Genomic DNA, 12,433 nt, shown 5'->3' with positions numbered 1-12,433 from the left:
TATGTAGATGTTTGGTTCAATTAACATAATTACTAAAATACAGTAATAAAGGTTTCAAAAAAATACACACATCTGGCCTCCTCCTGAAAAATGCTTAAGACACAGCAATACTTAAATGGAGCAGAGCAGGAGCTTGCCCCTGTAAACCAAGTGAGAGCTTGGCAATTCTCCCAGAATTGGCTCCCCGGAACTGGCTATTACCTGAGGTCACCTAGTACCTTTAACTAGCTTGCTTTAGCTGTCGGAGCCATGAACAATTAAGTTTTTCACTTCTGTATTAAGAGCACACTGTCCACTCATGCTGCTTATTACCTAAATTATTAATTTAATCCACTAAGGTAAGTTTTCAACTCTGCTGAAATTTTAGGGGAAGACACCGCAGAGCTGTGGGCTGTCTCTGAATCTCTCAATCTCCCACCTTTACCCAGAACAGCTCTGCTGGAGACCACTGGTGTTCAGCCTTGACCACACAGTGGAACTATTGGGGAGCCTGCAGAGCAGTGATGCCTGGCTCCCCCTCACAGGTTCACACATAACTGCACTCGAGGCCTGGTCATCAATATCTTTAAAAGCTCCCCAGGTGATTCCATAATGTTTCGCCAAGGGTGAAAACCACCACTTGAGATCCTGACACATTTCATGTAAAAAAGTTCTACAACTAAAAAGTAGCTTGAAAAACACTAATCGCTTGACCCTGACTTTGTATACAGAGAAAATATAAAGACCCTGGTACAGGATAAGCATTATTTTAAAAACTGCTGAGTTGCCTTTATCTCACAAAGAATTATGGTTTAGTATGGTTTTCCCAGGCTGTATTTGGGTCAAAGACCAAGATTTTTTTTTTTTAAATAAATCTTTACAATCAAATATTTTTCCTTTATTGTGGGAAATATTCTGAACTGCTGTTAACTCACTACTTGATTCTAGGATCATAAAATCTTTAAACTTGATGTGTTTACCCAACACACTTTTCTCAAAATATTAAAAATTCTGCCTGCGTAGGAAGCTCAGTGGTGGAGAATGAAGGCTGCTCCTTTACGAAGAAACTTTTTCATTCTCAGATGCCCGATATTGTCAGAGAGTTATTACTTTAAGCAGAACCTGCCCTCCCCTCAGCCCCACCAGGAGTACCTAGTTGAGTCTGAAGCAGAGAAGTCACCTCTAAACCTGTCAGCACCACATCTGCTGCCTTGTGCGCTGAATCCTACTGCTCTTAGCTCAACCCGGTCGTCTCATCCCCTTAGAGAGAAGAGGAGAGCCCCTGAGTTCATCCAAGAACAGCTAAAATGGCCTAAACTAATCATCTGAGCAAGAGGGGACTAGTTTATACATTTGGCTCAACGTCTGCTGGCCTCAGCTCTCTGGAAATGAAGTATTACAAATATTCCTCCCACAGAAAACGGAAACGGAGCAGGAGGCCAAAATACAGGTACAAGCTGGGGTGAAAAGGTCTGTACCACTGCAGTGGAAAAAATGGAAGCCATACAAGTCCCCAAAGTGTGGTTTCCACCAAGGTCATGTTATTACTTAAACTAAACTAAGCACAATAAAGAAAAAACTCTACCTCGATCATCCTTCTATCCCCAAGATAGTGCCAGGCACCAAACAAGTACTCAACACACACCACCCCCTCGAGGCTTCCTTTGCCACAGCAGCCCCCCATCCACAGGTAGGTATACTGCAAGGCACCCCTCCACCCTATGCCTGAAACCAGAGCGCAGAACCCCGTCTATTTGATTTTTCCTGTGCTAAAGTATCTATCACTGAGCTTGACTGACAAATCCATAACAGATTCACAATAGTAGTGACATAGACAACACTAGTACACTTGTGCAGATGCGGTCTCTGGTCTCTCTGGTCTCTCTCTCTCTCAGTATCTTACTGGGCCACACTCACCCTTCTTCTTGGGACATGAAGTGAGGTAAGTGACCTCTGGCACCATGACCTTCTGATGATGTCACTAAGACCACCGTCTGACCGAAACTGCAGGTAAGGCGGCGGGGGGGGGGGGGGGGGGGGGGGGAGGTAGGACACCACTACTGTACTTCTGTCCTAAGCTAATTATGACTCCAAGCAATGTTTTCTTAACATCTCCATTCTGACATCCTTTTCTCTGGGAACCCTAGACTACAAGTGTCTGCTATCTGCTGCCATAAACATGTTCCCCCATCACAGGACATACATAGTCTTCAAGAGCCGTGGCAGAGATCCTGTGTTAGGTGAACTCTGTGACCCAGTCCCTAGCCGTGCACACCCACCACAGGAAGTGCTTTAAAATATTTGTTGAAATACCCACCATTTGCTTCAACGTGGATGGAACTGGAGGGTATTATGCTGAGTGAAATAAGTCAATCAGAGAAGGACAAACATTATATGTTCTCATTCATTCGGGGAATATAAATAATAGTGAAAGGGAATACAAGGGAAGGGAGAAGAAATGGGTAGGAAATATCAAAAAGGGAGACAGAACATGAAGACTCCTAACTCTGGGAAACGAACTAGGGGTGGTGGAAGGGGAGGAGAGCGGGAGGTGGGGGTGAATGGGTGATGGGCACTGAGGGGTGCACTTGACGGGATGAGCACTGGGTATTATTCTGTATGTTGGCAAATTGAACACCAATAAAAAATAAATTATTAAAAAATTAAAATATTTGTTGAATATATTAATTAACCCATATGTAGGGCTTTATATATATCAAGGCAAAATAGTAAAATGCACACTTTGGACTCAAAGGCAGACTCAAATCCCAACTCTGCCACCAGCTGGGTAGACCTACCGACTCACTTTAACCTCTCTGAGCTTTATTATTCCCTCTATCTGTAAAATTCCCCACGCACCTTCCAGGTTTTTCTAAAAATAAAATTCATAATGGTAACATACAAAACGAATTTCCGATAATGAGAAAACATTCTTAAGACAGTGAACTGACAGAACAATAATCCTCAAACATTTTGATCTCAGGATTTTTACATTTTTAAATATTGAGGACCCCAAAAACCTTAGGTTTATACAGATTATATTGTTACTTGCCCTATCAGAAATTAAAACTGAGCACTTATTAAAATATTTATTCATTTAAAAACAAACCTACTATATGTTAACACAAATACACATTTTTATGAAAAATATATTCTCCACAAAAGCAGTAACAAGAGTTTTCACTTTTACAAATCTTTTTAATGTCTGGCTGAATAGAAGGTAAGTAGATCCTCGTATCTGCCTCTGACATTTTCTCTGTTGCAGTAAGTTATGTTTTGTTTTCCTGCAAATCATTTTATTTGGAATAGATTCAGTATGTTGTTTTTGAGTGAAATACATGAAGATACCGCAGCTTCGCAGTCTGTGCAAAGGCGCCAGCAATGCTACCCCCATAGTTTTTGTACCATTAGTGCAAATGTTCAGCAAGTGAAACAACCAAACAGTAGCACTATGAAAATATTTACCCTGCAGACCCCTGAGAGTGTCTCCAGGGCCTACATTCTGAGAAGAACTGTGGTGTCAAGTTATTTTCAGACAGCTTTGAGGAAGCCTCTGCTGGGAAGCTGAAGCACTGGGACCTAAGAAATTGAGCAAGAGCAGGTGGATTCTCAGAATAGGTAACAGCAAAGGCCCCACCCGACCACAAGTGTGGCCTCTGCCAGAACCCAGAGAACTGAATGCTAGAGCACAGGAGGAGGGAAATGAGCCCTCCAGAGGCTGGATCAATTAGGATCCTGCAGGATGTGGATTTTACCCCAAGGAATCAGAAATCCTTAAGAGTTTTTACCAGGGTGTGGCCATTTTATCTACATTTTAAACTGCTCCTCCAGGTGATGAACTTAAGGTAGCGTGAGACTACCTGGGACCAGTCAGAGGCTCCCACAGAAGTCCATGTGCACGCACGCAGGTGGACTGGGCCAGCCAGGGACACCAGGTGGAAAGGGGGAGGGCTGACTGAAAAGACATTTTTGAGGTAGAAGCTACAAGACTTAATTATGAATAGCCTTGAGGAATAAGAGAGAATTATTCTTCTGTTTGGGGCTTGAAAATCCAGGTCCAAAAGGATGCCATTTGGGAAGACGGGGGATTGCAAGTGGATGCAAATTTTCCACGCTCTGGCCTAGCCTTCTTCCAAGCAACCGAGACGCACTGCACCTTCCCTTATTTTTGGCAGAAGGCTTCTTAACAAAAATAAAAACAGTGAGCGAACTAGAGCCGAAGCCAGAGCACGCAGAGGCCTTTCGGGCCTCCTCGCAGCCTCCAGCAGTCCCGGTGCAACCTCGAGCCCGCAGCCCTGCATTTCCCCCGCCAACACCCCGGCTCCCGGACAGCCGGGCGGGCTGCGCTGGGCTGTGCGAGGCTCGCCGGGGCGCACCTGCACCACTTCGGCGGCGGCGCGTCGGCCCGCGGGTCCCCGGCTGCGGCACCACCGCGGCTGGCTGGGTACGTCCCGTGCCGAGCTCACACCACTTCCTCGTCCGCACCGCTTCCTAGATGCGACGAGGGGCGCACTGCGGCTTCCAGGCCCCAGCCCCCCGCCGAGCCCCCTGACTCCTCCCCGGGGAAGGGGACCCCGAGTCCCAGCCAGCGAGGGAACGAGTACCTGGAGGCCCCCTCCCCCACACCCGGCCCGGCTCCCACGCAGCCGCCTCCGCGGTCTCGGGCCTCGGCCCCCGACCCCGGCCCCGGCCCCGGCCCCGGCCCCGCGGAGGCCCCCAGCCCGCCCCGCGGACCGCGCGCCCCGGAGCCTCCCCGGGCCCCCCGGGCCCCCTCGGGCCTCGGCAGTCGGGGCGGCCCGGCCCGCCGCCCGCCCACGCGGCCCCGGAGCCCCGCGGGGAGGCCGCCTCGGTCCGGGACGGCGGGCCGCGGAGGCCGGGTCCCCGCGGAGGGCGGGGGCGGGGGGCGGGGGGCGGCGCGCACCTCGCCCCGGCCCCGCCGCCGCCGCCGCCGCCGCCGCCGCCCGCCCGGCCCAGGAAAGTAGGCCCAGCCCCGCGGAGGGGCCGCCGCGCCGCGCCGGTATCATTCCGCCCGCGCCCTGCGGCCCCAGGCGGCGGCGGCGGCGGCGGCGGCGGCGGTGGAGGCGGCGGACCCCCGCCCGGCCCCGGCCCCCGCCCCCGCCCCCGGCCCGGCCCGCCCGGGCCCCCGCCGCCCCCGGCCCGCCGCCCCCGGCCCGGCCCGCTCCCGGCGCCCCTCGCGCCGCATCCGGGGACTATATTCGCGCGGAGCGGCACAGCGCGGCCGGGCCGGAGCCGCTTACCGGTGTCGCCGCGCGCCTTGCTCTCCTTGGGCTTCGGGGGGCGGCCCCGCGGCATCGTCGGCGGCGGCGGCGGCCCACCCCTCGGCCGCACACACACTCACACACATACGCCCGGCGGAGCGCGCACGCGCGGGGACCGGCCTCGGGGCGAGGCGCGCGCACGGCCGAGCGGCGGAGGCGGGCGGAGCGGCCCCGGGGCGCGCGGGCGGCCGCCCAGCCGGGTCTGAGCGCCCGTGGGCCTCACGGGGGGAAGGCGCCCGAGCGAGCGAACGCGAGGGCTCGACCCGCGCCAACTTCGGCGGGTTCCATGGCCCGGCGGGCCGCGTTAGGGGCGTTGGGCGCGGGCGCGGGCGCGCGGTGGGGGCGGGGAGCGGCGCCTGCGCATGCGCGTTCCGCCGGTCGGGCCTGGTGCGGAGCGCGAGCGGGTGGTGGTCACCTGGGTCCCCGTCGGCCCCGATGGGCTGAGCGGGGTGGGCTAGGGCCTCCCTGGGTCGCCCCTCGGTCCTGATGGGCTGAGCGGGACGGGCCGGGGTCACTTGGGTCACCCCTCGGTCCTGATGGGCTGAGCGGGGCGGGCTGGGGTCACCTGGGTCCCCCTCGGTCCCGATGGGCTGAGCGGGGCGGGCCGGGGTCACCTGGGCCCCCCTCAGTCCTGATGGGCTGAGCGGGGCGGGCCGGGGTCACCTGGGTCACTCCTCAGTCCTGATGGGCTGAGCGGGGCGGGCCGGGGTCACCTGGGCCCCCCTCGGCCCCGATGGGCTGAGCGGCGTGGGCCGGGGTCACCTGGGCCCCCCTCGGTCCTGATGGGCTGAGCGGGGCGGGCCGGGGTCACCTGGGCCCCCCTTGGCCCCGATGGGCTGAGCGGGGCGGGCCGGGGTCACCTGGGCCCCCCTCAGTCCTGATGGGCTGAGCGGGGCGGGCCGGGGTCACCTGGGTCACTCCTCAGTCCTGATGGGCTGAGCGGGGCGGGCCGGGGTCACCTGGGCCCCCCTCGGCCCCGATGGGCTGAGCGGGGCGGGCCGGGGTCACCTGGGTCACCCCTGGGTCCTGATGGGCTGAGCGGGGCGGGCTGGAGTCACCTGGCTCCCCCCTCGGCCCTGATGGGCTGAGCAGGGCTGGCCGGGGTCCCCTGGGTCACTCCTCAGTCCTCATGGCCTGAGCAGGAAGAGCAGGCTGTCATCCTAGATCATCACCCCTGGGTCGTCATGGCCTCAGTAGGGCAGCTGTCCCAGTGTGTGTCCAGCCAAAGCCACCGCCTGGGACAGCCATGAGGAAAAGAAGAAAGATGCCCTTTAAACTGGTACAGGTGGTGAAAAAGCTTTGCTGGTGGAAGAGGAGGGGCGAGCAAGGGTCCCCGATGTGCTAGGTGCTTCAGATGTGCTCACCTATGTTTACTGTGTTCATTTAATTGCAGGAAACACGGGGAACGTGGTCCTCCAAGATCCCCCTGAGAGCATCCCCATGGCACACTCTCAAGGGGCAGACAGTAACAGATCAGGGACTTGGATGAGGAAGACCTGTCATCTGATGTAATACATTAAAATGTAGTTTTATATTGTATTCATCTTTTATTTCTGTTGTTTGCTCATAATAACTTCCACAAAATTGTGACACAGTAACAAGAGGACAGAATTGGGTGAGGCAACATTATCAATCAAGGAAGGAGTCTAACAGTCTTAGTATCCTCAGGAAAATTAATTCAAAGTAGTAAATAATGGTTACCAATTGCATCCAAAGTATTAGGAGGGAATACAAAGGGAAAACAATGTCTTCCCCACCAAAACAACTTGGTGCTATAGGACAAGAAAGACAAAAGCAGTCAATATATTATAAATAGAGATTTTAAAAGTGGATGGAGAAATTTGAGGACCATATAAATTACAGTTGGAAAAATAAATAGGAAAGACACTCAACTGAAACTTAGTAGATGCTTGTATTCTAACAGATGGTAACAAGTAGGGCTTCCCAGGTAGAGGTAACGGTAAAGGGGAAAAACTAGAGTATTTTGTTAGGTGCTTTATATATGTTCTTTTGTTTCCATACATTCATCCAGATCCTGAAAAAACTAGGCAGATAATCCTATTTGAAAAGAGGTTATTTAACCGTCAACAGCTAACCAAGGAGTGACAACTGGTAATTAACATCTGCTGTTTTTAACTGCTAACATTTTAGTGTTTTACGTAATCCTGCAAGTACCATTTTACAGATGATGGTGCTGAGGTTCAGAGGGGCTAAATAGTCTGATTAAGGGTACATAGCCTGTAAGCAAGTCCAAGGTGCAAACCAAATCTGCTTACCTTTCATCCCATGTACCCAGTTGCATCAAAGCAGAAATATATATAAATTTAGACAAAATGTGACTATTAACATACATATATCAGGACTAGCATAGGTATAAGGCTGAGAAAAAAGATTGGAGGCAGATCATAAGAAGCTTGAGCCACTTGTAAATCTGTTTGGAAATGTATATACCCTATTCTGATCGGCAAAGGATTTGAAGCAATTTCTATCAGTAAAATATAAGTGAAATCAGGATAAAGGAAGAAAGTAGAAATTAAAGGAATAAGTACCTAAACTAGTAAAGTCCTATGTAGTTATAAAAGGTGAATATGAAAGTCAACTCCAGGTTTTTTAGCCCAAGAAGTAGTTGTGATCCATTAGAAGATTCTCACAAAAGACAGCTGTATGCCTATGTAACTTCATAGGATTGTTTCTTTTTTTACTGTCCATACTAGTAGCATCTGTAAACAGACAATTTTACTTCCCTTATGATTTGGTTGCCTTTTATTTCTTTTTCTTGTCTAATTGCTCTGGCTAGGACTTCCAGTGCAATGTTGAATAGGAGTGGCAAGAGCAGACACCCTTGTCTTATTCGTGGTCTTGGAAAGCTTTGAACCTCTCACCATTGAGTATGATGTTAGCTGTGGGTTTGTCATAGATGCCCTTTATTATGGTAAGATACACTATTTCTATACCCAATTTGTTGAGATGTTGAATTTTTTGAAAGGGTGTTGAATTTTGTCCGATGTTTTTTCTGCATCTGTTGAGATGAACATCTTTTATTAATGTGGTGTATCACATTAATTTGCATTGCTTTCCAATGATAAATTATACTTGATCATGGTGTGTGATTCTTTTAACGTGCTGTTGAATTCAGTTTGCTAGCATTTTATTGAAAACTTTTGCATATATTCATCATGGATCATGGCCTATAGTTTTGGGGTTCTTTCCTTGTATCCTTACCTGGCTTCAATATCAGGGTACTCCTGGCCTCCTAAAATTGAGAGTATTCTCTCTCCTAAGTTTTTTGGAAGAGTTTGAGAAGGATCGTGTTATTCTTTAATGTTTGCTAGAATTCACTGGTGAAATCATCTGCTACTGGGCTTTTCTTTGTTGGGATATTTTTTCTATTACTGTTTTAATTGCCTCACTCATTGGTCTGTTCACATTTTCTGTCTTCCTGATCCAGTCTTCGTAGTTTATAGGTAGGTTGCTTTCTAGACTCCTCTTCCTAGGATGTCTCAGAGGGTTCCGTGGAGGGCTGTTCTGTTCTTCCATCTCATTTTTAAGCTGATTACCATAGCAGACATAAAAAGGGTGACAAAAAACATGCTCCCCAGAACCACCACACAAGGCACAGCTAGAAAACAGGGCCAGCACCCTGGAAGACCCATATATGCCTCTCCCTAAAGTGTCTTTTCCTAGAGGTATCTGCTCTCCTGATCCCCTTCCCTTGCTTTTATGGTTGTATAGACTTTGTAGATGTCTTTAAATAAATGAAATATTGGTCAGTTGGTCCAACTTTTTCAGCTTTCTCAAAGTTTTTCCAAATTCTTCTGTGGCCTCTTTGCTTCTATCATATCTGAGATTCATTGATGCTGATGCATTATAGCTACAGTTCATTTGTTTTTACTGTTGTACAGCACTTCATTGTAAGACTGTGCCACAGTTTATTCATTCAATACACTGTTGACAGACTTCTGAGTTATGTCGAGTTGTTTTTTGTTTTTTTATGAACATGCTGCTATGACTATTCTTGCACTTGCCTTCTGGTGTTGATTTTAATACAAGATGAGAAATATTTTTTGCTTTCAATGTGTCCCATGTCAGCTAAGTTTACACCACTTTCTTTCCTTTTTTTTTGGATTGACTTTTTCTTTTTTCTCATTCTCCTTTTTCCCTCTGAAAGTTATATACTCTATTCTGTTAAAGGTAACCTAGAAACTTTTAGATGATATTTATGAAACTAGAATGTTAACGTCTTTACCCTCCTCCTAATTTATAAATTATTGTTTGGTGTTTTAATTCTACTTTAAACTGCAGAAGACATTACTGTTTTATGTAGTCTAATTTACATAGATATTCTAATATTCCAATTTTGTCCTCTACATTCTTCTTATGTCTCCAGACTTCATCTCCTGTCTCATATACACACTTTATAATTTCACTCAGTGAACATGACTAGCAGCGAGCATTCTATCATTTTTTGTTTACCTGAAAACGTCTTTATTTTGCCCTTATTCTTAAAAGGTACTTTCCTGGTTAAATAATTCTAGGTTAACAATTATTTTCTTTCAATCCACTGAAAATATTCCACTTTTAGCTTAGTTTCTGTTGTAAATGATGACCAGTCGGTTATCCTTCTTTCTTTTGCAGGTCACTTTTCTTCACTGGAAGCTTTTACAACCTTCTCAGCCATGAGTGACTCGCAGATTCATCATGGTGTGCCTAAGCGTGGATGCTTTTCATTTATGTGCTCAGGGATTCAGTGGGGATTCTCAGGGATTATGTCTACAAAGGTGGCCTTAGCCCCATTCCTTCTCTTTCTCTTGGAGTTCCAGCGAGATTAATGATAGGCTTGCTCATTTTATTCTCCATTTTTCTTAACTTACTTTCATATTTTCTCTTTTCCTCTGTACTGCATCTTGGATATTGTAAGATTCATTTTGGAATTCATCAACTTTATCTTCTGCCCTGACTTTAGTTAAACCTATCAATTGAGTTTAATAATTCAATTATATTTTATCTTTATAATTTGGTTCTTTTTCAAATCTACTTGGTAAACTTTTCCAGTTTTTTAATGACAAAATTATCCAACATACAAAATAATTGAAAAAATAGTATAATGAACTCCTATATTCCAAAACTTAGATTCAACAGTCTTAATATTTTTGTCATATTTGCTTTATCTATTTATTTTCCTGTTGCCTTTTGTTTTTCTGTGGGTGTGGGTTTTGTTTCTTGTTATTTTGTTTTTGCCAAGCTATTTGAAATAAGCTGCAAACATCACGCTTTACCCCTAACTACGTCAGCATGAATCTCTTAAGAATACGTGCCTTTCCCTACATATCCATGATATCGTTACTATACCTAAGAAAAGTATCAATAATCTCCTAATATATTTAATATCTAGTCCATATTCAAATACTCCCAATTGTCTCTAAAGATTCTTACTTTCCCAATCAGGATCCAATAAGGACTCATGACTTAAATTCTTATTGGCTCATTTTATTTTAACAGCTTTGTTGAAATATAATTGATATACAGCAAACACATATTTAAGGGTGAAGTTTGATCAGTTTTGACACATGTATACATGTGAAGCCATCAATACAATCAAGGTATGAACATATCCTACCACCCTACCACCCTTATTTCCTTATTTCCCTGTGTACTAATCCCCTCCCTGATCCCCAATTCCCAGGCAACTACTAATCTTTTTGTCACTATAGATTAGATTACAATTTCCAGAACTTTATATAAATGGAATCATATATATTATTTTTGCCTTTTTTCACTCAGAATAATTATCTTGAGCTTGAGCTGTACCCATGTTGTTGAAGTAATCATTAGTTCATTCCTTTTTATTGCTGAATAGTATTTATTTTCTTTTTTAAGGTACAATTTACATATAACACTAGTTTCCGGTGTATAGCGCAATTATGTATAATTGCATATATTGCAAAATTATCTCAATAAGTCTAGTTAATATCCATTACCACACAGAGTTACAATTTTTTCCTTGTGGTGAGAACTTTTAAGATCTGCTCTCTTAGTAACTTTCAAATATACAATACAGTGCTATTAACTATAGTCACATTACGTTTTTAGGACTCATTTTATAAAGATATGGAATGCTTCACCAATTTGAGTGTCCTGCTTGCATAGGGGCCATACTCATTTTCTCTGTATGATTCCAATTTTATGATAAGCTGCCAAAGAGAGCACTGAATAGTATTTCATTTTATGGATATACCACAGTTCCTCTATCCATCTACCTGTTGATGGACATTGGGTTTGTTTTCAGTTTTTAACTAGTATTAACAGACCCAGACTAGGGTGACAGAACAAAGCACCTGGTGCTCACTCTCAGGTTTGTACACGTTTCATTTGTCTCACCTTGTACAAGCCATGATTATAGACGAAACTGCTATCAACATTTGCATCAGGTCTTGGCCTGGCTGCATTTCTGTTTTAGTTTCTCTTAAGTAATTACCTAGGAGTGGCGTGGCAGGGTCAAATGGTAGCTATTCCTTTAACTGTTTTAGAAGCTGCTAAACTGCTTTCCAAAGTAGTTATGCCATCTTACCTTTTTACCAGCAATGTATGACATTCTGGTTGCTCCACTGACTTACCATTGCTTGGTATAGTTAACCTTCTGAATTTCAGTCTTTCTAGGAAATAGTTAATGGTATCTCACTGTGGTTTTTATTTGCCTTTCTCTAATAACTAATGATACTGAATTTTTTTTAGATTTTATTTGAGAGAGTGTGTGCATGTGCATGCACATAAATGGGGGAGGGGCAGAGGGAGAAGCAGACTCCCTGGTGAGCAGGGAGCCCTATGCAATAAGACACTCAGTCACGGGACCCAGGGATCATGACCTGAACTGAAGGTAGATACTTAACCAACTGAACCACCCAGGCACGCCATTGAGCAACTTTTCATCTGCTTATTTGCTGTCCACATAATATCGTCCTTGATATAGTGTGTTCAAATTTTTGCCCATTTTTAATTGGATTGTTTGTCATCTCATTGAGATATAGAGTTATTTGCATACCCCAAGTATAATTTCTTTATCAAGTATATGGGTATTTTTGTTTTTTTAAAAGATTTTATTTATTTATTCATGAGAGACACAGAGAGGCAGAGACACAGGCAGAGGGAGAGGCAGGCTCCCAGCAGGACTGGATCCC

At 46.4% G+C, this 12,433-nt stretch overlaps 1 protein-coding gene and 1 non-coding gene across 12 annotated transcripts in view; both read right to left on the bottom strand.

Annotated features, from left to right (window-relative positions):
• Positions 1–5,857, bottom strand: part of ZNF236 (zinc finger protein 236) — a 110,537-nt gene extending 104,680 nt beyond the window's left edge. For 3 of the 11 annotated variants that reach the window (XM_041739524.1, XM_041739523.1, XM_041739521.1), the window contains exon 1: positions 3,445–4,703. Coding sequence is in view for 3 of the 11 variants with exons in the window: in XM_041739519.1 (XP_041595453.1) it covers positions 5,238–5,292 (55 nt within the window). In the remaining 8 variants the exon portion in view is untranslated. Of the gene's footprint in view, positions 1–3,444; positions 4,704–5,237 lie in introns of those variants that run through there. The other 8 variants (XM_041739519.1, XM_041739532.1, XM_041739522.1 and 5 more) reach the window with 7 other exon arrangements.
• A 5,503-nt stretch (positions 5,858–11,360) lies between these two features.
• On the bottom strand, positions 11,361–11,463 carry LOC121482199. The gene has a single exon (XR_005985554.1). It is a non-coding gene; the product is annotated as a U6 spliceosomal RNA (small nuclear RNA).
• Positions 11,464–12,433: the final 970 nt, after the last annotated feature.

This window comes from Vulpes lagopus, chromosome 24, assembly GCF_018345385.1.
Source record: "Vulpes lagopus strain Blue_001 chromosome 24, ASM1834538v1, whole genome shotgun sequence".
Classification (NCBI taxonomy): domain Eukaryota; kingdom Metazoa; phylum Chordata; class Mammalia; order Carnivora; family Canidae; genus Vulpes; species Vulpes lagopus.
The sequence above is the reverse complement of the archived record's forward strand: the minus strand, read 5'-3'. Positions and strand labels throughout refer to the sequence as shown.